Here is a 27,288-nt window from a genome sequence, read left to right as displayed (position 1 = left end):
CAACTGCTACTGGGGCAGAGCATTTGAAATATATGCATCTGAAATTATATGGGGAACCTGTGGACATGAAGAGTCTCAGGTAGTGGAAGTGCATTCTGGCCATAGCCCTGCACTGCCACATTGCTGCTGCTGGCCCAGGGCAATCTCATTAGGAGCAAGGTATGGGGTTGTTTCAGGGTTTTTGTATATATGAGGATTTGTCAGAGCCAGGAGAATACTTAGGAAAGAAGATCAGTAGATTTCTATTCTCCTTGCACTAATAAGAGAAGGGTCAAATAAGGACTTACCCATCATTGATGCCATTGCTAACAGAAACCCAGATTTTATCCTTCTGTCTTTTTTGCTTAGTAACAGAGGCGGCTTTTCAAGTATATTGGGCAATAGTCCTGCATTTTACTTTCTTGTGGTGGAGCGCCAGATGTATTGTCATTTGAGATTTATGCCAGCGAAAGCCTGCAGTCGCTCATGGTTTGCTCTTTGACCTGCCTCTTCCTTCCTCCCTTTCCTGAACAGTCAGCTGCTGTCCCTCTGCCGCTAATTTACATCCCCAAATGAATGAAGCTTAATCCCTAAACCTTAATCCTCCTAAAACCAGCTGAACTTTGTGATCCTATCTTGACTTCACAGGAGATTTAAAAAAAAAAGGGTGAAAAAATGTCTTTGCTTCTAAAGAGGGTGGCCATCATTCCATCATTTATTTTGGGGGGGAGGAGGGCTTTCTGTGAGTACACTGGCATTGTAAGTGATCCATATATTTTTCCTTTGTTTTGTTTTGTTTTGTTTTTTCACATTGAGCATAATCATCTGGGATTTCTGTTTCAGTTCTGCCTCCTTGCTGTGTGCAATGCGTATTCCTGGCAGGGGAATGTGAGGAAGAGGGTTTCTGAGGAGATCTTGCTCTGTTGTATTAATATGAAGTGGCGACAGCACACTTTCCCAGCACACAGTTTCATAGATGAACATAGCAATGAGTGAAAATTCCCTAGCTCCCCCTCTTAAAAAGTAGTGATTTTTACTTTAGAAGCCAGGCAGTGTGTGAATGAGCCCTTTCTGCCCATGGGACTCTGTATTGGTATGCTGTCAGCATCTTGTCCCACAAGATTTCAGGCAGTGGAGGAGGATGTTCCTCCTCCTTGAATCCGTTAGGGATTACATGTCTCCTCTTGTGCTACATTGCACAGTCAACTGGCAATATTCATCTTATCCTTTGCCTAGGTAAGTTATCACAGTGTTAAAATGTGAATGCAGTATATCTTTGTGAAGTTGCTTGTTTTGGTCTACAGGCAAAATAAGAGCTGGCCTGAGAATCGGAGTTTAAATCTGTCTTAACAGGGATGTCATAGAATGACAGAGCAGAGAGGGAAGCTCTTCCTGAGACAGAGAGTGAAGTGCGCCAACCACTAAAGCTCAGCGTGAGTGCAGTCCCCTCCTGTAAGCCTGTAGGCAAAGCTCAGCAAGAAGATTCTCGTGGTTATGGCTGCTACCCCGGTTGCCTGTGCTTCTCTCACTTCAAGGCTAGATTATAGCAACTTTTGCGTTTTGGAAAACCTAGTCGGTACAGAATGTGATTGCTGGCTCACTCAGTAACATGTCATGTGGCGAGCAGAGGCTGGGGAACCCCATGGTTCCTTATTTAAAGAAATGAATATCATAAAATGATATTTAACTTTTGTAACAGAAACAGGAGAGAATTGTACAGTGTAGGATTAAATATGGGAATGCTCAGGCAACCAGAAACAATGGGATAGCTTATGAAAGGAAAAAAAAAAAACCATAAAAATGAAGTTCTCCCTGGTGGAAATCTCATAGACAAGCATCTTGTTATGATTCCTTGGAAAGACAGTACTCTCCCCAGCTGTTAGCCACGTAAGAGAGAAATATGTATGTGCATATCCAAATGTGAATATTCAGTTTCTAATCCAGTCTCCCCATATAGTTGGAATAGAGCTTTCAGCAGTACTTTTTAGCTTAAATAAATAAATAGATAAATAAATAACAAGAAAAATCCTCTTGAGAAGCTGTGCTCGAAAACCTTCATTCCTGTTAGGAAGTGAAGCAACTTTCTTGTGGCATAAAAATGATCATGCTTGGGTAAAAGTTTTCAAACATATGGCCCACAGAAATAACAGGCTTCAGAAAGATTTATTATCTTTAGCAGTTTGTAAACAATTTATATTTGCTCATGGAAGCTGCACATCAGATAAGATGCATTCTTGCAAATTACCATTCCTTGAAAAAAAAGGCTTCAGTCTCCACCTTCAGATAAGACCCCACAAAACTGCATTAGAGAATCTATCAAATGGTACAGAGACTGGGGAATGAGTAAGTCAGAAAGGAATCCCACCTACACTTCTTATTCTGCTAGTGGCGCATAGGTGTACTGTATAGACTGCTTGCTCATAGGGTTTGTGGGGTCTTTTTAATAGCTAGGCTGAGTTGTGGAGGTGAAAGTATGATTTGAGCATTTTGCCAACCATGTAAGCAATCTTTAAATTCACCAGTTTAAATATATTTAATGTCTTTTTCATTATACATTGAACAGAAATAGAGCTCTGTTACAAAGTGACATACATTAGCTTTTTTTTTCTTCCTCTGAGATGCCTAGAGAAAGAAGGAGGCATGATCTATTCCAAGTCTGTGAATGAACGCATAAAATATAAATATCTGAAAAGGCCAACAGTATCTTTTCATAAAGACTTAAGTAGCCAGCCTTTGTGCCACTGCACAATTTTTATGGTTGCAGGAGCTTAGCAGGAAGCTTAGAGAGCTTTGCCTGTGTTTTGCTGCTTTTCTCATCAGTGCCTTCATGCCTCCTGATTAAGGGGTCATAAATCTTTAGAATATTAGCAGAGGAGTCCATTTCCATAGCAAATGACAACCTTCCCCTACCTCCTTTTAACTGTTATCACACACATGCGGCAGCTACTTATACGCATCATAGTCACACACACACCATATATTCCATACAATGAATGCTCTCTTCCTGGAAACCTGAACCTCTTACCACTGCTAGAGAGTAGCCTTTACTCTTGAGGTCACCTAACTTGGCAAGTCAGTGAGTTAATGGGACTGAAAAGATTATCCTAGACTGAAATTGATGTAAACATTCTCCTTTCAATGTAGAATGTATGAGCTTGGATGCCTTTCATCTTTTGCTGCACATTCCAGATGTTTGCTTCTTTCCTCTCATCGTATATACATGATGGGATAGATAATGCACTGAGTTCAGATTTATGTCTAGAGCATGATGTGTTTGTGCTCCGCTTCATTACACCTTCTTTTTCCTTTTTATTTGGGGAAGAAGTACCTTAAAAGCCTTTTTTTAATTCGGGTTTGATTTGTTTATTCAGTGCTTTCCAAAAGCAGTCTGGTTAGAGTCCCTCATGCCCTTCATTTCCTCTGCTGTTCCCCTGCAATATATCTCCTTCCAGTCAAGGGTGACTCTATGCTCTAGTGGTTTGCTCCTTCAGCTGCTTTGAAAAGGTTCCAGAAGGTAGATCTCACAACTTGCTTTGGGATGGTCCTTGTTAAAAATTTAAATAAATAAATAAATGGAAAGTCACCAACATAAACCAGATCTTTAGCATGAGGTATTTTGAGAATGAAATGCTAACTTTTCCCCAGGTAGTACTCTAATACACATTCACTATTCAAGATCATGGGGAACATCTTAAAGCTACAATGGGTATTTCAGTTTTTATCTTTCATTGAATGTCAACAGCTACCTGCTGTTAAAAGTTTTATTTCGGTTTTGGGTTCGACCTGAGGGTCTCTCAAATTGAGCTACTGTTAACTTCACTAGCACAGGGACAGGCTTTATATAACATCCGAAAGTCTTCTATTTTTCCCAAACACGCACATTAGGTCTGTTAACAAAGGTCTGAATCCACTGACCACAGTTATTCCTCCTTTTTCCTGTTATTTCCAGTCTTGCTGATTTCACTGTGAGTCAATTCAGGATAGATTTTTCTTTTTTTCTTTTTTTTTTCAACTCAAGGATGATGCAAACACGCCTGATGCAAAATCAAAGTGTCTACTGAAGTGTCAATAAAAGGTATTTAAAGAAAAGCAAGTGTGCTCTGAGTTAGGACACCATTGCCATCTGAAAAAAAGCATTGTGGTTATTTCATTCAATAGTTTATCTTGTTGTAGATCTAGTTTCTCTTAAATTAGACAGCAGTGTTGTCCAATAGAAGATACATCTATTTGTCATCAGATTTGCAGAAAAACTCTTGGAGGATGTTTTCCTCACAGCTTTCTTGATTCTTCATTGTGCTACCAATTTCTATTAGTTTTTCTAAATTCTGCCTACTCCTGTCCTTTCTGTCCCTTGTTCTTGCTCCCACCACTGCCCACTCTGCGTAGGGGAAATCTGGCACCTTTGTTCTTCAGTAGCAGGGAGTTTTTAACCATTTACCTTGACATACAGAGTAATTTACTTTCTAGGCATACAATGTCCTTGTGAATTACTATGGCATGTAGTTTAGTTTACCTGAACCCTGAACATACTTTACCTTAAGCCTAGCTGACAAATTCCAGGGATATGTTCCTCTCTCTTGAGTTTTAGGGGAAACAAGATTCAAAATTCTTGAAGAACAAGAGATTACTCAAGTTTCTTTGAGTTAAAAACTGCCGTACACAAAAGGATGTGTGGGAAGGAACAGTTGCCTGGTGCACCAGGGAGGACTCCTCTGGGGTCCTTGGGTATGGTTCTGCCTCTCTGCTCTGCTGGAGGTGGCTCTCCATCATAGAAAATGAGCTTTAATGTTGCTTACTATCCAGTGTGATTTGGATCTGTGTATTGCATGCATGCATATTTATTTATGTATGTGTTTGTAGTTGCTTGATTATAAATCAAGTACTCCAAGTTTGGGGGGAATGAACTTGAAATACGGCTTTGATCATCAGAAAGCATTTTATCTTAGGTCCTTTTCTTATTTTTCATGGACTCCAGTTGTTGTAAAATGTCGTGGAAGTTCAGCATGTGAATTTTGGCATCACTTGCTGTACAAATTAACTTGAGATAAATTGCTTTTATCTCAAGATTTAAGAGTTCACTCCTCTGACTGGTGGCATTTGGGAAGGGCTTTGCCAGAAACCACTGCTCGGGATGGATAGGCAGAGACTCATGTCCCCTGGCTGACCATGCCCCTTCCTAGGCCCCAGACCCACTCATGGGGACATGCTCTTTAGGTTGGTGGCTTGGCCAAACATACAGCAGCCTCAGTGCCAGCTAAAGGTCCCTTGTTGTAAAGATGTCCTTAGCTGCTCAGTGTAAACAGCCATTTTAATTCTTCAGTTCTCTTCTGGAATGGCAAAGGGAATTTCCTGGTGGGCTGCAGTGGAGGGGCGATCTGCATGCACCTTTAAAACAGTTACGTGAAATAGAGGAAATAAGGATGTTATTAGTGCCATCTATATTAACAGGTGGAATATTCCTCTGCTCTAATAACAATCCCATTTTGAGTATGGAAAATGGATAGATAAAATTGGTCGTCTTCATAAAAACGTGTGCTTGTATCTGTAATGCCCTGGTGTAATTTGGGAGTTTGTAAAGTTCTTAGCTCTTCAGGAAATATTATCAAGGTTTTTATCTGTCTACACAAACAATAACACCCTCAAAAGATAAAATATTTAGGCTAACAAGTAAGTAAAATTTTTAGCTCAAGTGTGCAGAGTGATGGATTTTATCTTACGTATTTGGGGTTTTATAATACACTTCTGCAAATATGTGGGGAATGATTGTATGTTTCCTCTATATAGTTCTTAAAAGAAAAATCACCTTCATAATGTGATAAATTTCCATATCTATACATGACTGTATAATGTACTTTGAAATGGTTTTAACAAATTTGACCTTCTGAAACATTAAACAGATTTTTTTTTTTTTTTCTTCCTCATAATTTCTAAATTTCTCACAAATTGCTAGATCATCTTACAGTTGTAAATATCCCATTTGGTTAGCCTTTAAGAATTATGTAACATAGCTCTGGTGAAAGAAGGAAATTCAGTAGAAATAAACTGTCAGGCTGAAAGAAATCTGTGGTACGTGAATTGTCACACTGAAAGGGGCTTGATTATTTTTATTTCCCTTGGCAGTTTTCTAAGTGTTTGCAATGAATTCAGAAATCATTCTCAACAAAACTATGTGTCTGGATCTTGGCTTCTCTGGGCTGTGTTATTGGAAAGCTGAAATTTAGATCTAATACACTGTTGTGTATGAAAGGATATATTAAAAATACTTGAAGGAAGGAACTCAGCAACTATGACTGTCTACAAACTAGTTCTTTTCCATTAATATTTTAACTTGGTTTTGTGCTAGTTTGTATGGCTAATTCATGAAGTGCTACTGAATCAAGTTTTTAGTAGCCTGCTCTTTGGCTACATGCGCCTTCTGTAAGAGGAGAAAGTAAGCTTTACATATGGTGCTCTGTAGTCCCTTGGCATAATATTACGCATGTAGTGCCCAGCAAAGCCTCCCTCTCCCAGCTATCACATATACTTGTGATTATGGTGCCATTCTGCTGCACTGAGCGAAGGACTGATAGTTAAAAAAAAGTCAGTTTAACCAGTATAAACTCCCATGAAATGCTGAGGAGTATTTTCTTGTATATTTGCTGTGTCATCTTCTCTTATATTTGCCATGTCCTCCGTCACAGTGTGGGAATATTATCTACTAAATGTTCTGAAATTCAACACTGTGTTTTTGCATTCTAAATATAATAAATTAATTTTATGTTAAGATAATTAATATAATATTACATTGCAATAAACACCAGTTTTAAAGTTTTGCTCTATTGCACTTAAAATACTGAAACTGGAATTATGATGAGGCATAGAGATGGCCTTCTCTTGTTGATCCCAATACTTTAGGGATATCTATTTATATGATATTATGAGATTTATAGTATCGATGAGAATGTCTGCAAGTCTTTAATGAAAAAGTCAGAAGTCATGTTTTACTGTTTTTAATCTTGTGTAGTTGACTTAAAGGTAAAAGCTTGTTTTTTCTTGCTTTGCATTGACGTATTCTGATTTTAAAATTCAAAATTCTGCTTTTGGTCTTTTATATAAATAGACCTTCATATCAACTTGCTTACATCAACTGAAACATAAAGTCAGTGCTGCAGACATGCATTTCATTTTACATTATGATATATCCTGGGTCTTTATCTTTCAAAATTCTAACGTGGTTTTTCCTTTCTCCTTTACAGGATGACAAGGACTTGGTTCATGAGTTTGTTGTCGCTGAAGGTCTGACTTGCTTAATCAAAGTGGGAGCAGAAGCTGACCAGAATTATCAGAACTACATCCTGAGAGGTAAAGGAAATGCACCCAGAAGTTGTTTTTATTGCTATGAAGCACTCACAGGTCTGCTGCAACATCTGTGTTAAGTGTCTTGGAATATCTTTCTCAGTTTGGTCCTGATTCTTGCATGTTATGCAGGAAAACTGGGGGGGGAAGGAGGGATCAAGGCTTACCTTTGAGCAGGATGAATTGGAAAATTCGGGTACATATTGATAGACTCTCTGTTGTCCAGCTTTTCGTGTGGATTGTATTGAAAATCCGTAATTCTAAGAAGGAAAAGGTGTTCTAAAACTTTCACCAGATAATTGTAAATGTCGAAGGGCACAAAGTGAAATAACTTCCTGGAGTGTGATTAGTAGCTGTGGTATAAACAGTGAGATGGTCATATCTTAAGGTCAGTTGGCTGGAAACAATTTGTAGCTATCTCATGTTTTTGAGTTAAACAGATAATCAGAGGTTTACATTTTGTTCTCTGCATTTAAAAGATAACTTGGCAAAGGTAGGGTTTGGAGAGTGATGCTGAAAAGGTGTGTTACAGGATTAGAATGCTGATTTACTGTAACATAGCACAAATGAATGTGTGCAGTTTTCATCTAGCCAGGAAACCCAAGCTGCAAACTGGAGAGTTCCTTCGGTATTCAAGGGGTTATGAGCGAGGGGAGAACAGTCACACCAAGGGATCTTTGCTGCTGGATGATCTCGTAGTAAATAGAGAGTGCTAATGGATGCATAGTTGTGGTAGATTGCTCATTTGAATTTTCTTAGACTGACGAGAATAGCTGCCTTTAAAAATGTCACTTCGATGTATTTAGCTGCCAAAACTCAAACTGCAAATTGAGGAGTAAGACAAATACAAAAATAAGGAGAAGGTTTTTGTAAGAACCAGAAATGCTAGAGTTGCAGAAAGCAAGGATGCAAATAGTAAGTATGGCTTCATGTGAAGAACTTCAAGATTAGACTGCACAAATACCAGGGTTTGGGGGTATAAAAGAAACCAAGACAGTACCGCAGAAATTATGTTCTAGGTCAGTAATTATGCAGTAATATAAATGTACTTGAATAGTAGCTTGTATGTACTAAAAAGTAAAAGAATATTAACCACAGTGAAACTAGACAAGGGCACAGGAACATGTGAAAGAAAAGAGACTTTCTTTAGAGCTGAAAGAAAAAGTGTCTGGGAGAAAACTGGCCATGGATGCTCTCAGAAAATTCAGACTGGAAGCAAAATAAAGGTGCTGTATAGGACAGCCTGACCTTCAGTCTAGTGGTTTACTCCTTTGTCAGCTTGGTATTGACCTACTGTGGCTGGATGATGTCTTTGCTCGTCAGCTGGGTTTTGCAGCCAAATATCAAAAATTCAAAACAAGGAAGACTGATAGGGATTTACACTACCTGAGCAGTGTACAGTGTAAGTGGCCTCATAACCTGGATAGCCCTGCATGTCTTGTGCTCCAGTGACAGATAAGGGCACTCAGCCTCAGAGGTGACTGAATGATCTGCTGATACCAGAGAAATCAGTCACATCTGAGTGATATCACCACAGTATTGCATGTACTTTCTTACTGAGATCTTGATGACATCACCCAAGTATGGATTGAGAAGAATTAAAACTCCCTTTAACATTGACTGCCTTTTTTTTAAAGTTTTTTTCTTCTTTTTTATTAAAAAACAAAGACCAAACAAACAAACAAAAAAACCCAGGAATGAAATGTTATCTACATGACTAGGATGTACCCGAATGCATCCAGAATTCAGGGAGATGACAGTGGTCTGTATCTTGTGTTTCTCGGCTCTCAAGACTTTGGTGTCCATGGTCTGAAATTAGAGATTTTTCCACTGGATTCACAATGAATGGTAAAACAGAGCCTTAGTGCCAATATCCACAGCATTATACTAAAGAAACTGCAAACTCATCTTGTTGCATTGTTATTAACAAGTGATGACAGCTTGTTGAAAATAAATATAAAACAAATAAAACAACAAAAAATAACCATGAAGAAGTATGCCATAAAGCTAAAAACCTTATTTTAAAGAGATACTTTTAGGTATTGGTACCTTCTGAAATCAGGTCTTTTTTATAACCCCTATTTTGCTTGTGCATGAAGCTGAAGTTTCTCTTTGGGTAGTGTATCCTAGCATCTCTTACAATAACATGATTTTTCTGTGTGATGTGGGTTTTATTTCAGAAACTTGGTCTTGATTGTCTTTCAGGAAGTTCAAAGCTTGTTACAGCTCCAAGATTATGTCAGCTGGTTTGCAGTTCCAGGACCTAGTGTGTACTTTCTGAATAGGTCTACATGTGCAATGAGATAAAGATAGATTTGGAAGTACAGTGTAGCCAGATAATCTTATCCAAATACATTGAGGAGGGTGCTGAAAAGAAACATTAAATACGTCATGTAAGAGTGTTTCTGGTATATTATTTTTGGAAAGCCATAGCGATTGGTTGGATTTTTTTTGTGAGTGTCGTGTGTATTATTGCAGTGCTGCATTTTACTAAACCTGGAGTACTGGTGAATAGGTGAAAATAAATTTTACTCAAGATACATCATAGTTAGGACTGAGTTAGTCCCATAAGCTTTAAACTCAGTGTTAAGTTACGGAGATTTAAAAAAAAAAAAAAACCCAAACAAAAAATGTCTTTGTCTAGACTTTTTGTGCCTTGCTGCTGTCGTGTCCTTCTTTGACGGATCCTTTTGGAGTGGAATATATCCTCCTTATTTTCACTGCATTTCACCTGAATCAGAAAGGGATGGGATTTCTCCTTAGTTCTATGTTCTGGCTGCATTTCTCCAGCACCTTTGGTGTAATTCACTGTTTTCCTCCTATGATCCTAACCCAGTTTGCAGGGTTTGCGACAGTAAATGGCAGCATTACCTCCTCTGCCTCCATGCCTCACCCGTACGGGGCTGCCCATCATCCTGACTGAGCAATTTCTGAGTGTTTCCTGTGAACTTTTTTGCCTGCATTCTTTAAGAAATAGCTTTGGACCTAGGAGGGAAAATAGGTTGGGAATATATGTATATGTAAGGGTTGTAGGTGGCTCAAAGAGTTCCAAGGTACAAGTTGTTTCTTGAGTACAGTGCTTTTCTTCTTCCACAGGTCTGCGTTGTTTCACTCTTAACGTTTCCTGGTTGTGAATTTCTGCTTAGTGGTTTTGACTTGGTTCAAGGCAGACCCAGCTGCCAAAAACATGACTAAATATGAGTCATGAAAATTTTAGTTACTTTAATGGGTAACTGAAGAGAAGATAAGTGTGGCTTTTGCATGCAATACTGAGAAATCCAGACAGTTTCTTGTTGAGTGCTAAGGAGTGACTGTATGTTTCTGTTCGTGTTCCCTGAACTAGGGCTGTTTGACAGTACCTTTCCCAAAGTATTCCCTTTTGTCAGTGTATAGCCTATAGGCCTTAAACCAACAGTAGCCAGGGCTTCTCTTGAGAGTTACTCTGTTGAAAGATTAGCTTAGAAAACAGTTTTTGTTCCTCCTTACTTATTAGTTCTTCAGCCTAAATTTATTCTTCTATACTCCTTTTAGTTATTATGGACTAAAGAAACTGTATTTTGAGGGATTTTTTCCCCTCACAGGATCATGCTTTCTTTCCTTCCCCCCTTTCCTTTTTTTTCCCTTTTGGTGAACTTCACTCATAGCACTGAAGTTCAAAGTTCCTGTCCCAGTTGCAATATTGCAGTCTTGTGGATGTTGCTTAAATATTCAAAAATAAATGGAAATGGGTGAAAGGCAGATGAAAATGTCTACAACTGATGAGGATTAATATAAATCTTACTATTATTTTGAAGATGCTTTGGCTATAATTTTGAGATCTTCTGTTCCTTGCAGAGAATGAGAAAGCAGTACATGAAATGCCATGGCTGAGCATTGAATAATTAAATAATTGGTAGAATTATAGTAGTTTTCCTGTTTTCTGTTAATTTAGCCAGTGCTGTTGGGAATATGAGAAAGAAAACCAGCTTTTTTAATTAATCATTGTGATTTGGCTGACAACAACAAAATGTGGAAATAAATTGCTGTAAAAGCTACTGGTTGCAAAAAGGAAAGCAGTTTTTCTGTGGAATTGGGAGATGCCAAGGTATTTGACAGGATGGTCAAGTGTGCACAGGAGCCATCAGTCAGTCAGAATCACCGATGAATGCCCAGGCAGGGGTCAGGTTTTCTAAAGCAACAGGCGAAGAGCTCAATCACAGACATGTACCAAAGCCACCAGTGGTTAGGCCTATTTATAAAGCCAAAGGCATGTGATCCCACCTGCACACCAACTTTAGAACGAAGGGCTGTGCTGCATATTCTGGGAAATCAGATTAAATTCCTGAAGTGACCCAGTGCAGGATGGTAATAGACCATCTGGTTACTGTCTGTCACCAGGACACTGTGTGCCCAAAGATGTCAAGGAGCTAGAGGAAGTCAAAGGTGAGGGTGAGGTTTTGCAAGCAGGCAGTGGAAGCTGCTGCTGATAACCCTTTTGTTCTGAAAACCAGACATGAAGTTATCAGCGAGCCAGTGGCATTTCTGCATCGAGCCAACTGTTACTAGGAATGCTTGGGGTTTACAAGTGTGCTGTCTCTGTAATGGGGGGATGATCCATTTCCAGGAATCTGCTGGCTGTTTTTATCAAAAAGACCCCTCGTTACTACAAGGACACAAATGCTTCCAGTGCTCTTGAACTTTCCTTCCTCACCCTGATAGATTATGTGGCTTTGGCCTTTTGTGTTAAAGGTTAGGTATTACAGAGCCTTTAGCTTGGGGAAGCACGCTCTTCTGCAGTAAATGTAAGTAGGGGTTGCAGTATGTCAGGGAGTGCATCAATTGCCTTGAACTCAGTGTTGTGAGAAGGCTGAATGTTTGTGGGTGAAGATCAGGGGGAAGGCCAACCAAGCAGATATCCTGGTAGGAGTCTGTTATAGACCACCTAGCCAGGATGAAGCTGCAGCTGAAGTGTTCTTCAAACAACTGGGAGAAGTTTCATGATCGCTTGCCCTTGTTCTCATGGGGGACTTCAACCTACCAGATGTCTGCTGGAAGTACAACACAGCAGAGAAGAGACAATCCAGGAGATTCTTGGAGGGTGTGGAAGATAAGTTAGTTTAGTTAGTGAGCCAACTTAGTTTGGTTAATGAGCCAGCTGGGGGAGATGCCTGGCTGGATTTGCTGTTCTCAAACACAGAAGGACTGGTGGGTGATGTGATGGTTGGAGGCCATCTTGGGCAAAGCAATCACAAAATGATCGAATTTTCAGTCCCTGGAGAAGTCAGGAAGAAGGTCAGCAAAACCTCCACCTTAGAGTTCAGGAGGGCTGACTTAGGCCTGTTTAGGACGCTGGTTGGCAGAATTCCTTGGGAAACATTACTTGAAGGACAAAGGGATCCAGGAAGGCTGGACGCTATTCAAGAATGACATCCTTAAGTTGCAGAAGCAGGTGGTCCCTATGTGCCAAAAATCAAACCGTCGGGGAAGACCAGCCTCAGAACAGAAGACTGACCCTCACCTCAGTACAGCCTCCTTTCAGGTAGTCATAGAGAGCAATAAGGTCCCCCCCAAGCCTTCTCTTCTCCAGACTAAACAAACCCAGTTCCCTCAACCCCACCCATCCTGTGGGGATTTGAACATCCATATCATTTATTTTATACTGAGCATCAGAGTGCAGTGCCATGAAACTGTTGCATTTCTCATGAAACCATACTAACAGAAGACAACTCTACCTGGAAGCTGTTATACCAACATAGTATGGGGCAGCTCCACATGGAGATACAACCTAGGTTCCCCACCACCACTACCAAAAAAATCCCAACGCAAACGCCACCAAACCAAACAAACTACAGCTGCGTTTGCAAATCGGTAGCAAATTAGTGTACCTGTGCTAATGAGACCTGTTCGTGAGCAGCACTGCTGAGCTTAGGTACAGCGTTGCTGCGATACAGCTATGCCATGTCCCTTTGTGAAATGGGCTACGCTGCCAGCTTTCCATCAGTGAGCTTTGTAGGTGCCGTTTGTTGTAGTTTGTATTAAAAATAGTCAAAAGTCCTAGAAAATATACCTGATAGCTCAGTACCTCTGCAGAAACCTCAAGATGTGCCTCTTTTTGTGTCTTGAAAAGTGATGGAATGGTAAAATACGAATGGATTTATCATCCTGATTCATGAACTCTTTAGATTAGAAATAATGAGATTACAATGCCCTTCACTGTACCAAAAAAGGGAGCATATTATAGTATGATTAATAATATCAGCACTAAGCCTCCTTGGCTCAGTAGCTGAATCCTCTTTCACTTCTGCAAATATCTCTTTAAGACTAAATACATTTGTTTACTTGTACAAGGGTAGTTGGGAAAGCTTGACCTGGGAAGCCATGCAGTTTAAAATAATGGAAAATATCCTGTTTCTTTTCCTCTCTATGCTTTTATCCTCTCTGTCCTTTCTCCATTTTTCATCTGCATATTTAAAAAATTGTATTTATTAGACTCAATCTGTGTATGAATTACACCAGACATAACCTTAAGCATTCCCTCAATTTGTGGAGCAAGCACTGCCCTCTCCTTCCTCCGTCCTTCTCCTCCTCCTTCTCCCTCCCTTTTCCCTGGATGTGAATCTGATCCATCTGGAAGCAGAGCCAGATGGTCCTCACACACAGCGTACAGTACAAGTCCTCCCAGTCTGGGATGGGAATTGGCACTGAAGCAAGTTTGAGTTCAAAAGTTTAACCACCCTATAGTAATTTACACATCTACAAATAAATTGAGCTTTTCCTTGCTCTGTGCATTATATGAAATGGCCTTTCATGTTGGGACTGCTCGTGAGGAGGATATAGGGTTCCCATGGTCTACATGGAATTCAGCAATAACACCACCATAAAATTATGGATTTCCCTTGTTTTTAAAGCTGACAGAGGCTGGGAGGCTTTGGGTTGCTTTCTGTCTTCATGAAAATGAATCTTCAGGTTTTTTTATGCTTCATGAAATTCCCATGAAATGTAACACCTCAGGCTGTGCAGACCCTGCGTAAAATGAGGAACTGAACCATGAAAAATGCACATCCTTAACTACTAAGCAAAGAAAAAGTACTTGGGAAGTAGTCCCAGGGGCCTTTAAAGCCATTGTGGATGTCGTATGATTTAACTACTCAAACTTCATGAAGTAGCCTTGAAAACAGTGTACCGATTCCAACTGGTAGAAGCATTTTACAGAGTTTTTCTGCCTTTTTGTAGTAATCTTGTAGCCTGAAAGCATCCAAAACCTGATTCATTAGAGGAGAAAATGTGCATAAAATAAAGATAGTCATAAGCCGGCACAGACACGAACGCTTGCACGAACTATGCGGCTGCTGGTGATTTTATTATTAATTACTTGTTTTGAATATATGCACATAAAACATTGTAAAATATGATTGGGAAATAGCTTGATTATTCCCATTTCAAGAACAGTTGCTTCCACAGCTGTTTGTGATGGTGATTGCTATGGTGCTACACGGAGTGCTTTATCCTGATACAGAAGCAGGGAAAATTAAGGACTTTAAAAGAGGAGAGGGGGAGGTAGGGGCAAATGTGTAGGATAATTTTAAAGTGCTGACAGTTACTTCATGAAGGTGATTATTGTGTGACATAAGGACGTGTCAAAAATTGGATTCTTCAAATGTCCTCAGGGTTAATTTCCATACCCAGATATGTATGAATTATTTTAAGTTACATCTTAGCCCTGTCTGTATTTCTTACAAATGTGCATGCATATGCATTTCTGTCAATCATGTTCTTATAGGTGCAATAGAAAACGGGAGCAGTGGACTGTAGACTCTTAAAATACTTCATTATCATGAGGCAGTGACTTACTTTAAGCCTCTGATTGCTACTGCAGCAGAATCTTAAAACAACATAGACGATTCAGTAATTTAAAAGCTAAGCCATAAGACTTGTATGTATTAGTACAGTATCCATTGTTATACCTATCATAAATGCTCTGTTCATACATATGTGTCTAAGAACAATGATATTCGTAGGCTGATGACAGGGAGGGATAATCTTAGTGAGTATGCGGGAATATTAAAGTTTCTGTTTGCTGCTGTGAAGTGTTTCTGCTTGTCTGTTCCTCTGCATAACCCTCAGGATCACAGGAGTAGCACGTGCCCCTTGGGAAGGAAGTAGCTAATCGCTGCGTGCGTACACAGGTTGAATGACAAAAGGTGGAACTCCTTTCTGCTGCTTTATAATGAAGTAGAAGGACCAGTTTACCGGCTGGCAGTGCGACTTACTGCCCTCCTCCTCGCTTCCTCCATCACTTCCCATGTGCAGGACTGGTCCCACTGACGGTGGCATTGGAGTGAAGAGAGGAGAATGTGGGCTGGCATCGTCCTACTCCCCATGTGAACGTGAAGGTTGTCAGTAGATGCACGGACAGGGGTTGAGCAGAGGTGCCATGGAAAAGCAGAAGGGTTATTGTGTCTTCCCTCTGTAAGCCAGAGGGAGAAGAGATGTGGTTGGGAGTCCCTGCCTGCTTGTGGGGGGAAGCACAGGTTTATCCCATTTTTTACAAAAAGTGGGGACTGTTAAACTGTGAATTTATTAACTCTAACATGATTTCTTTCTCACCATGTTTCTGGGCAAGAAGGAATTTTTCCCCATTTTCAGTGTGTGAGGCATTTCCAGCTTTTTCCATTTAAATTCCTGATGCTAAAGCCTGTGCTGTGAAGCTGTGCGCAGCTCTAGATCCCTTGCAAGATGGGAGCACCGGCTTGCGCTAGCTGCTAAAAATACAGTGCCTCTGTTGTTTAGGATGGGGTTTTCAATAATTCATCACTTCATTTGAAGTTTCTTACCAGAGATTTTAGTGAAGAGATTTTACCGATGTAGGATCGTGCAAATTAAATATATTTTTTTAAATTAAATCATTTTTTTCATTTGCCTCTTTTAATTTGTTGACAGAAAGAAAAATCAAATGTTTCTCCCCTCTTCCAACCTTGTAAGTACTTTGGTTCTCCCGCCTACTCTTCTGGTGATGATGAAAGTGATTAAAAATAAAAGGAGGGGGTGTTCAGATGTATGGGGCAGGGAAGACCACAGACCTATGACTTAAGACTAAGGCTGGAATGTTTCAGTCCTACAGGCTGGTGTTACCAGAAAGCAATTAGTAACCTATAGGAATAGTGCAGTGTATTAGGGCTGAACTTGCTCAGTAATCTAAAAATCTCTGGATGAAAGACAATACAGAGAGGAGTTTAAGGTTTGTACTTGAGTGGCTTCGTGCTGTATCAGGCCCGAAAGGACACATTAAAGGAAGGAAAATGGTATGTCAGCTACTGAAGCATCTCCATAAAGAAAGATCTCCCTTCTGCTGGGAAGCCAAGAAGCATTAACATCCCGCAGGAGAGATTACTGTTTAAGGGCTGATCCTAAGGGTTGCCTTTAATGAAAGGTTGGGATGGACACACTTTCTATTTCAGTTTAGTATTTTTTCTTTTGACATTTCACAGTTCCCTGAAATGGAGACTCTTTAAAAATACTACTGTTTGCTGGAGGAGTGCCATCAGAGGCCTTTGCTGTTACAGATGGACTTGAGTCACTTAAGTGCTACTCAGGATTTAGTATATCTGTAGTGTGTTCTAAGTGGGTTTATTTAAATGACAGGTGAGATCTTAAAGACTTCTGCTAATAATGGGCAGTATCCTGTCTCCTCCTACTTAACCTTCCTCCTTCTATATGTTATCACCTGCCTAGGTGAATGTTTCAGTATGAATATCCATAGTCATTTCCCTCAAACAATGAATCTAGTCTCTCTCTCCTTGAAAAGGTTGAATAAGCTGTTTTATTGTTTAATTAAAATTATTTGTCCTTCAGTGGTTTTCACTGCATTTGGAAGGGAGGGGGGGAGGGAGGATGGAATGAGATGAGGAAGAAGAATGAAACCCCCTGTCAACCTTCTCCTGAACTCGAAGAGTGTAAACATCTAGGCTACCATTTTCAGTTTTTTGGGAAGCCTAGTGATGTGACATGCTTATTGCTGCAGCTGATAAGCATAGTCAATGCTTGTTATAAAAAGCCAAGGCACCTTAATGTGCTTTGTGGGTGTAATGGTTCCCTGAATCATGTAGTACAAAGCAAAACTTTCTCTTTGATTTTAGAGACATCTCAGGAAGACTAAGCTCCTGTATTCGATGTTGATGTTATGTACTGTAAATGTTACGTTTCTCTAGATCTCTATAGACAAGTAGGAAATTGAATGCATGAAAGAACATAAGATTAGGAGCCAGCTTTGTAGTGTTTTATAGAAACAATCGCCCCTGTGCAATACATACCTTTTAGCCATGCTGATTCTGAAAGAACAAGTTGGGAAGGGCATTTGGACCACAAAGAACTGGATCTCCTGCGAGTATATACAGCTGTCCTGGCATGCTTGGAACTGCCAGGCTGGTCAGGACAGGATTCTGCCTGCCCCACAGGACTCAGCCAGAAAAGACTCATGCTGTGAATTTTAATCTCACTGGAACTGAATGACACCTAAGAGCCCTGTGTTTTCAAAGGCTGGACTTAGTTGCCATTCGTTACTGGCATTCAGGGATAACAGAATTGTCCTTTCAAGGGGTTTTAGCCTTATTGCCTTGGTTGAACTAAGACCTGAGTAGGTCTTTGGGAAAGAAAACACGAATCCTATTCGCTAATCCATGCCAACGAAGTCAGCTTTTGGCCAACAGAACTGTAGTGCATGTCCTTCCAAACCTGACGTAACACCTGTGTGGTTGGATGTGCCACCTAGAGCCAAAGTCATTGACGTGGTGGCCCATGTCAGCCCAGTGGTGGTTGTCCAAGTACCATGGACAGAGGTGGCTCAGTGACAGCTTGCATAAGACAGCGTTGTTGTTGAAGATCCTGTAAGGCTGCCCAGTTGGTGCCAAATCAGTTATTATTAATCACATGTGAAATAGATAAACCCTCCTAAGCTTTTTCTCACAGGCATTCTAGATTCGGTCATCCCATGCAATTGTGTTTGGTCCAAGGCTATTCAAGGCCCTCAAAATGCTGTCTGATAGACAAAGGTAACTGTTCCTGCATGAAACTGCGAGAAAGTGCTGCAAGTGTTCATGGAGTCCTCTCCAAAAATGTTTGCCACTTTGTGCTGAGAAAACCCTTTTGAATGCCTTTTTGTGTCGAATGAGTTTCAGGAAGTCATGGCCTGCGATTTTTATATGATACTTCATTTGACCAGAGTGATGCTGTGATCTTAAGCAGCCTTGTCCCCAAGTGGTATTAGAACTTCATGTGTGCTAACTTGTAGCTGAAACATTGAAATGCTTCTTCCAGATGTGTAACAGAATGTATTACTTGGTTACAGCCAGAGTATTCAGGTTGCTGTTTGGCTGAGGTTACCCATAGATGGCTGTTCTTAAAAGTATGCACTTGCAAAGGTTGTGATTAAAAAAAAAAATTGGGATTTGGGGGGTTGTTTTGTTGGGGTTTTGGGGTGGGGTTTTTTTGTTGTTTTGTTTCTTTGTTTGCTTTATTGTGTGTGGGGTCCTATCCTAAAATACTTCACTAACAGCAGTTGACATCATCTGCTTACTTCAGACAAGACAGGGTACAAAGAAAAGAAAAAGGTGTGATGTCTTTGGGTCAGGAAAATAGTGTTAATGTGAGAGGCTGAAGCTTCTTATTCCTATTCTACTATAAGGATAGGGAAGTGTACAGTGCTACCAATGCTGAAGGTGCTCAAAGAAGCACTTCAGAGTTACTCTCAAGAATTTGTAATTTCGTGGTATGTGGTCAGTGTGAATAAGGCAGCACATGTTCTGGCCTTGATTTATGGGTTCTTCCCCTATTCCCCACTTGTACTGTCAGGGAATAAGAGGAGTGTTATGGCTGCTCCGTTCTTTGTGCATGACGTAGTGAAGAGCCATGCACCAAGGCATGGTGGATCCAGAGGGAATGATTCATACTTGAACAGAGCTTCAGCACTGTAATCAGCGCATGAAAATGTTATTTCTCCCGAAGCTTTTGGAGGGGCATGACAATGGTGATGTTGGCCTTTGAATTAAACATATGTATAAATTAGGGTGAAGGTAAGTTCTTGGGAAACTTATTTATAGCTGGGTTGATGGTTTTCCCTTTGCTCCCATGTCATGTTATTTTGCATTTACTGGAATAATTGAATTTACCATTTGAATTCTATAAATCAAGTTATTTTTTGAACTTTCTTGTCTATGTATCAGTGCATCGCCCAAATATTCAGGAGTGCATTGATTCAGCATATGTTCTCAGCAGCAGGTTTTTTTACCTGCAAGACTGAGGGAGAGTGTGGCGAACACCAATGCTCTGAAGTTGTGAAAGAAGCTTAAATAACATTGTGTTGTTAGAAATAAAACATACTGCTTTCTTTGCATTTGCAGACTGATTTCTGCACATCAGAGGTATAAAAGTTTTCAGTTTTACTCTGCAGTCAAAAGATGGGGAAGCTTGGAGGAGATTCTCAGCTAATGACATCACTCCAGACCTGAGGTTGTAGTTAAAACAGGAACAGATTTCTGTGGAGTACAGGAACTGCTTTTTATCAGGGGATGGTACTGGATGGTTCCTTCTGAATGCAGATGTTCCTTGGAACAGCTGCTGCTGTTGCTGCATACAGCCACAGTGCATGTGCATCATGACTGAGCGGGCACAGCTCTGTCTTTAAATTTTGTAAGCCGGGATGGTTCTTACCAGCGGGAATTCGTGAAGTTCTATTTCAAACTAGGTTAAGACCTGATGGGCTTGACTGCACTTTTGTTTATCATGCTGACACAAATAGGAGTTAACTCTTGACGTGTGAAACACACAAGTTGGGCCCAGAACTCAAATAATAAAAAATGTAGGAGTCTCTTTCATAGTTATTTGCTGTCACTTGCAAATGTTCAAGCAAACACAACCACAGTAATCCTGAAAATTAATCTAATATTGAAAATATAATCGTTATTTTTTCCTGCATGGTTGTATTGACATTTACTGGCATTTTGATTTCAAAGGCACCATTATTATTCCCTTGAAACACAAGAGCTTTTTATGTGAACGCCCTGAAATCTTTGGAAAAGTTCATTAAAAATATTCATGGTAATGCAGTGCTGTTTTAGTTGAAGAACTCATTTTTCAACACCGTTCTTTCAAATTTATTTATAAGTTAAAAAAAGTCATAAGATTAAAACAGCTGATTGCTGGATTATCCTGTGAGAATCACAAACACATTACTGTACATCATGAAATGCCAGTAGATGTCTTGCTATATGCTTCATAGGAGATACATAGGACTGTGGTTTCTCTAAAGACAGTGATTTGGGTGGACATTTCTACTCTTCCCCATATGGTTGTGTTCCCAACAAGAACCACATTGTGTTTGAGGGCTTTTTTATATACTCTAATAACTTGAAAGAATTTTAAATCTATGTTCTTGCTGCTAATGAAGAAAATTGCATGCTATATTTTTGGAAATTATTTCTTTTTTTGGCGTACTTTTCCCAGTTAAATGAAACTCAAAGAGCTTTTAGTTAAAGAAAATGAAATTTCAGGGTTTTTCTTCTCCTTGATTCACATCATCTTTACACCACCATTACTGCCAGCAGATAAGATGCAGCAAACCAAAATTCTAAAGACATCTTTGCTTTTACAAAGGAATATTCTCGCTGTTACAGGTGTTAAGCATTCCTTTGGCATCACTTTGCAACAGTGTGAGCTATTATGTATGTCTGCCAGTGAAAAGATGCTTCTGCTGCCTCTACTATAGCTGGAAGAAGTTAAGGAAAGCATTGCTTTCCTGTTCCAGTCCCTCCCTGCCCTCCTACACTATTGCTGTTTGTTCCCACATCCCACAGCATCCACTCCATTGGTCTGGAACGTGGAGCTGGTCTGGGTTAAATCGGCTGGTTGCCTATTTTTGGTAGGTCAGTTGGACTTCCTTCAGTTCTTGATCCAGTTATTCATGAGCATGTATAAACAGCTGTGAGAGTGCAAAGGTAAGCAGCTCCCTGGAGCAGGAGAGGGCCATCATCTTGCAGTGATGGTAGTGTCTTTTTCAAAGTGTGAGTGAAATTCTTGCTCCAGTGACTGGACTGAAACAACTTTGTTTTCTGCTCACTTTTACTAGCCTGTGGGTTGATCTTAAGCAAGGCAGTTTTGACTCCAACTCTTTCAGTTTGACCACCTGTCAAATCTTGTGTTATTATATTTACTGTTTTTAAATATATGGAGGTTTGGGGTTTTTTTCTAACTTTGTGGGCAAAATTATGTATTCACAATGTTTTCTTGAGCATGCATGGAGAAGACTTCAGGACTGAGTTGGAGAGAGCTGAGAACTGACCTGAGAAGCCCTATTTGCTATTGCTCGAAAAGAAATGGTGAGGAGCAGCAGATGGTTGCTACTGCTAATCACATCCCCAGTAGTAGCTACCACTCTTTCAGCCTCGCTTCTTCGTTTTGTTGCAACAGCCTGAACCAACTGGGCTTTTTTTAGCATAGGGAAGCAACAAGCTGTGGCCGTTTGACCCCTCCAAGTCAAACTCTACTGCCTTAGGAAAGTGCTCAGGCAATGGGTGTATGCGCTTTCACTATGTTTCAGGAGTTATTTCTCAGAAGATGACACTGGTTTTATTAGACACTGGGTAGAGAAAGGGAAGATAGGACAATGCCTAAGTTAATGGTTTTTGGTTGGGTTTTTTTTTTTTCTTTTCTTGGAAGACAATGGAGGAGAGATGAAGTATTCATGCTATTCAGCATTACACACCTAACTTAGCTAAATGAAGATACTAATTTCCCTAGGGTCATTGTGTGACTGATAGAGAATTCTCAAGAGAGCCCTGCAGAGTCCAGTTTTTTATTCATCTATTTCAGGAGAATAGGTACTTATGTGCCTAAAGCCAGCTGATACTGAAAGAGACAAGTGCTGAAAGCAAAGTGTGGAATTCCTCTAAAGCATGCCAGAGAACCTATAAATGCTTTCAAAATTATGGCACAATGCATAATAGCTATAGTATTTGTATTAGAGTGTGTCAGAGAGAGAGGATGGGGTGGATATCCACAGGAATTCATATACCTTTTTCTAAGAACTCATATATGAAGCTGGATTATAATTTTTACAGAAATGCTTCCCTGCATCAGATTAAAATGAAATAGTTGAAAAGTTAGTGTATGTTATGAGACACAGATTACAATGTCTCAGTTATTTGCCATTTAGTTCTCCTGTGTAATTTATCCAGGAGCAGTGGTATTTGAATGGAATCTTATTGGTGAAGATACAGGAAAATTGGCACCCTTTCTTTGAATCCAGTTTTACTCAGGTGGTTGAGATGTAAGGAGAATGAAACTCGCTAATGCATTACAGATGTTGGCTGGGAAAGAAGGCAAAATCCCCTTCCCACCATCCTGATTGCCATGCTTAACCAATTCTGTCCCTTCAGACATGTTCCACCTGTGCTCTGTTTGCCTCCTGAGAAGCAGAGGTTTTGTTATCTCCTGGGAATTCCTAATTCAATGGAGGGTCCATTGGTTCCTGCCTTTTTGCAGTGTGGTTTTGTTTCGGAGCCTGGTACAACTAGCGCTGTACTGGCTGGAGAGTTGTGGAATATTTCTCCAAGGTTATGTGCATGACTGGTGTTCTTTGAGTTACAATTCCTGATTTTTAGGTCTCAAAATCAGGCTCTTACTTTAATAATCTTTTTTTCCCCCCTTAAACAAAGGGTGACTTATAAAAATGGCAGCTGAAAAACTTCAGACTTTTCTTTTGTATTGGCTTTCAAAACAAAAGCCTCAGACTGAATTACCTTAAAATGAAAATTGCATTTATTAATGCTCTATTCTTGTTACCCTCTCTCCTGCCAGGCTGCCTACCTGCAGTGAGACAGGACTCCTGCTTTCTAGCACTGAGTGCTAATAAGTCACATAGACTGCAGTGAGCAACTGTCACTTGATATCTCATGTTGGGAGATTAACAACAGATTCAAGTGGCATCTGGAGTACTTAAGTGAAAATCAACCTTAATTAACTAGATTGTCTCTTTCATTAGTAAAAACAACAAGTGGAAGAGGGCTGGTCTTTGCAAAGCTGTTTTCTGAAATTAATGTAAATTGTGATTTTTCATTATGGTCTTGACCTCAAAAAACACCAGGGCACCCTTACCAGGTCTCTGAAGGTGTGACAGTGCCTTTCTTTTGCCAGTGCTGTCAGTGAAATTTATTTGCATGTACTTTGGTGTGGTTTCTTGTAATGCCAGCCTCTGCTGGTGTTCTAGTTAATTTCTGTCCTTAATCAATGAAGCTTCTGTCTCATGGAAGGGAAGAGGTAATTTAGGTCCCTGGCTGTGACCTCTAATGGAAGAACCTGCTTCCTTGATATGTGTGAAGGATGGGGGAGGAGAAGTAGCCGTAAGCTAATAACTGCTGGAAATTGTCCAAAGGAAAGGCCTGTCCCTCTTCAGCAGGAAATCTGTTTTCTGCTATACTGACTGCCATAATTTAGGTAAATTGGGTTGTCTGTATAGCTCTGCTACTATAATTCTCTCTCCTGAAAATAAAACTTGATGAAAAGATACTTCAATTTGTTAGGAAGCAGTAGACTCATATTGTTTACACTTTTGACATTGCCTTTATGGGTTTTTTGAATAGCTATTCTATAAGTCATTCAGAAAAAGTCAGGAACAGAGAGATGATATGCATTACTTCAGTTTTCTGCTCACCTTTATTTCTGTAATGATTAATCCATTAATCAGATGCTTACTTTAGCCAGTAGAACCAAACATGGTCCTAAATTGATATAATCTTCTATAAAGTCTCTCTGTATGTGTGTACCTATTACTAGCAGCAGTACTCAGATTTCCAGTATCTCTCTTGCTCTTTGGCTTTCCTGCTCTTCAATTATGTGTATCATACCTTCAGCTTCTTAAGAGATCATTGCAAACTCTGTTCTTCCTGCTTACTGAAGACAGTTGTGTGGTAAAATGTATCATTTAGGCCTCTTTAAAGTAAGAAATCACAGGTGTTGTTCACATGTTTTTATATTCCTTTGTTTGGCGTCAGAAACTTCTTGTAGCAGTTCATCTGATGTTCACTTTCTAAGAGTGACAGTATTAGTTATGACTTTTATTAGATTGACCTTTTCCTCTTCAAAATTCAGGCTATAAAGATGCCTTGTATTGAAATGCTGAAAATGAAAGCATCAGAACAATTGTTTCTTCACTAAATATTATGAAGTTGCCATAAACAGTGATATAAAATTTAACTTTGAACTTCACTGAAGTGGGAAGAAAAGAAGAGGAAAATACTTCTAGATTGTTAGGGAAAGGCTAGGTTTAGAAATCAAATTTTCTTGAGCTTTCTGGGATCTCCCTCTTTATTTGTGATTTAACTCTTCTGTGTAATTTATGCAATCCTGTTACTGAAATGTTATTCTAGTAGGAATCAGTGATGGAAATGGTGTGAAATATAAACTTTTCTCTCCACATACATCATTATCTTGGACCCTAATCAAGGCAATGTCATCTGTTGTTTGTAGCATGCATTTTGTCGTATAGAATTCTGAAACCACTGTGAAGGTCTGGATTTTGAAAACATGATTTGAAAGATCTTGTACAAATGAACAGCAATCCTTTTTTGAGCTTATGCACACATGAAAGCATTTATCATGAAATGGCCTTGGGTTTTTTATGATACTGTGAGACTTGAATTTTGAGAGAGGACTGTGTAAATATAGATACATATAGTTAGATATCTTTATCTGCAGATAAGCATCTTATACATGATGTATATTTGTAAGCAAAAATATGTTCACAAACATACCCAAACCCAAATATGTGTTACTGCAAGACACACGGGGAAAAAAAACAAACCTCAAAACATTGCTGGACTGTAGAAAAGACATGAAAGAAGTAATTTATGCTACAATAATGCGTTTAATCTGCATTTAGAGATTTTCTAATCTTCTAGCTTTCTGAAATTTATTTGCTTAATCATAATCATAGGTGCTAATGTAGGTGGGTTTGGAAAACTAAAAGGAAAATATTATCCTATTTGGAGGGCACAATTCTTTGCATAGGTCTCAACTGGCCTTGCTAGAGTCTTTGTGACTGGTTGTGGAAGGAAACACACAATAGAAAAGATGCAAGAGGAAAGGCCATCACACGGAAAATAAAGTATAGCTAGCTTTTGAGTTCTTCATTCTATAAACTCTATATTCTTCATGTAAATTAGATGAGGAATATGTAAGGTGTATGCTGTATACAGCGGCTTGTTAAAGTTGACAGTTTAAGAAAAAAATGGATGGAAGAAGACAGAGGAGATAAATGCAGCAATAGCTGATTTCACCTTTATAGCTGAGGGCTCTGAGGGTGGGCAAGCTCGGTGTGACCTTGGAAATCCACCTGGGACTCTGGTACCTCACTATGTCTCTGTTTTACATTTTACTCTCCAGCTTTATGAAATGTCATGTAATTAAATGCTCAAAGAAGTGAAAGGTGATTGTTGAATCAAGTGAGTTAAAAAGTGTCTTTTTTCTTTTTCTCTTTTCCTTGAATTTCATTTTTTAACAGTCAGATGATAGAAAGGCATGGAGGATGTGCATTTAAGAATAAGGATTTTTAAGGAGATGGCAAACACACCTTAGGTTGAACAGTTAGCTCTACAGGTGCTGTTTCCATGGAGCAGACACTTTTCATGGAGCATGTGAAGCGCATGGGAAGGTTTTGCTTGTTTTCTTAGTTGGATCATTTCCTTCAAACATGTTCCTGAAGCCCTTTGACTAAGGAGAAAACTATAAAGTGTTGCTTTTGACAACAGATTAATAAAGTATCATGGTAGAAATCATCCCAAAAAACAAAGACATACTCAGTGTTCCTGAAAACCCCATCTCCTACCTTGTGAAAACTCCTGTTCAAGGAATGAGTAAAGACTCTTCCTTGCGTTTCCTTCTACAAGATGAGGGAAAGAAGGGAGGAAAGTAAAGTCAAAGGGCAGAATGCCTGTGGTCAACCCCAAATTAATTGCTTTGCTAATGCTACCATTCCTCTGAGTGACCTTCCCAAGGTGTTACCATGTTTACATTATAAGCTGGACCAGCTGCCTGAAATAGGTTGCATGGTGGTAAATGGTGTTCCCTCCCTCTGACCCCGCTCAGGAATTCAGGAAGGGAATAAGGGAATTAATTGGGTCTTTCTCAGAGACGGCTGCAGCAGCGGTGTGGGGTACATTGTTGCTGTAGGGTTCATTGTGTGTTTGGGGGCTTGTTTCCATTCCTGTTTCATTTAATAAACACATTAGAAGGAAGGAGATTCATTCTGCTAAGGGAAGATGTGCTCCCTACTAGCCCATTCTGCTGAAAAGCAGCAATAGGAAGAATCAGAAGGTTTTATGGGGACAGGGCTGTGTAGTCTCGAGAGTTTGTCTAGAGATTTATGTAGTTTGGATAAACATTCTGGCTCTGAGCCTTCCTATATGTTAAACTTGAAATGAGACTAAGGAAGGTGGGAAAGAATAGACTTTATTTTTTTAATGCTTGTATGAGCAATGTTGATTCTTTCACCACTTCATATTTTACTTTATTTTGTAAGGTCCCTTGAATTGGGATGTGTTGTAGGCTACTGATTTATTTAACCAAGTTAGAAGGTCTCTCACAAGTTGATATGCAAAAATGGAGCTCTTGGAGGTTCATACAGAGCAGTACTTTGGAGTCTGAACACTTTCTGGGGAAGATGTAAAACAGTTTAGTAACATTTAGTATGCAGTGGTTGTGAAATAATTTTTTTAATGTTTAAATCAGCTTTGGTACTGCGGTGTTGATTTTGTAAAGCTCTTAGAGATTATTTTACACAGTAGCAAGCAGCTGTCCTTATTTAACTGATAACTACTGTTTACATTTATTTTTTTGGATATTTGACTGCAAAATGTGAATTACTGACTTTCGAGCTATTCTGTTGCTTTTGCACTTTGTGCTAACAAATTTCTATGGTTCAAGCAGTGAATCAAAATGATTCAGCAA

The 27,288-nt window shown here is 39.6% G+C and overlaps 1 protein-coding gene across 5 annotated transcripts in view; it reads left to right on the top strand.

Moving 5' to 3' along the window:
- The window catches only part of FHOD3 (formin homology 2 domain containing 3), a 373,735-nt gene that overhangs the window by 176,521 nt on the left and 169,926 nt on the right, over nucleotides 1-27,288 (top strand). For all 5 annotated transcript variants that reach the window (XM_030499299.2, XM_030499287.2, XM_030499280.2 and 2 more), the window contains exon 5: nucleotides 7,215-7,320. In XM_030499299.2, coding sequence (XP_030355159.1) covers nucleotides 7,215-7,320 — 106 coding nt within the window. The remainder of the gene's footprint in view (nucleotides 1-7,214; nucleotides 7,321-27,288) is intronic.

This window comes from Strigops habroptila, chromosome 1, assembly GCF_004027225.2.
Source record: "Strigops habroptila isolate Jane chromosome 1, bStrHab1.2.pri, whole genome shotgun sequence".
Taxonomy (NCBI): domain Eukaryota; kingdom Metazoa; phylum Chordata; class Aves; order Psittaciformes; family Psittacidae; genus Strigops; species Strigops habroptila.
This window is presented reverse-complemented; position numbering and strand designations above follow the sequence as displayed.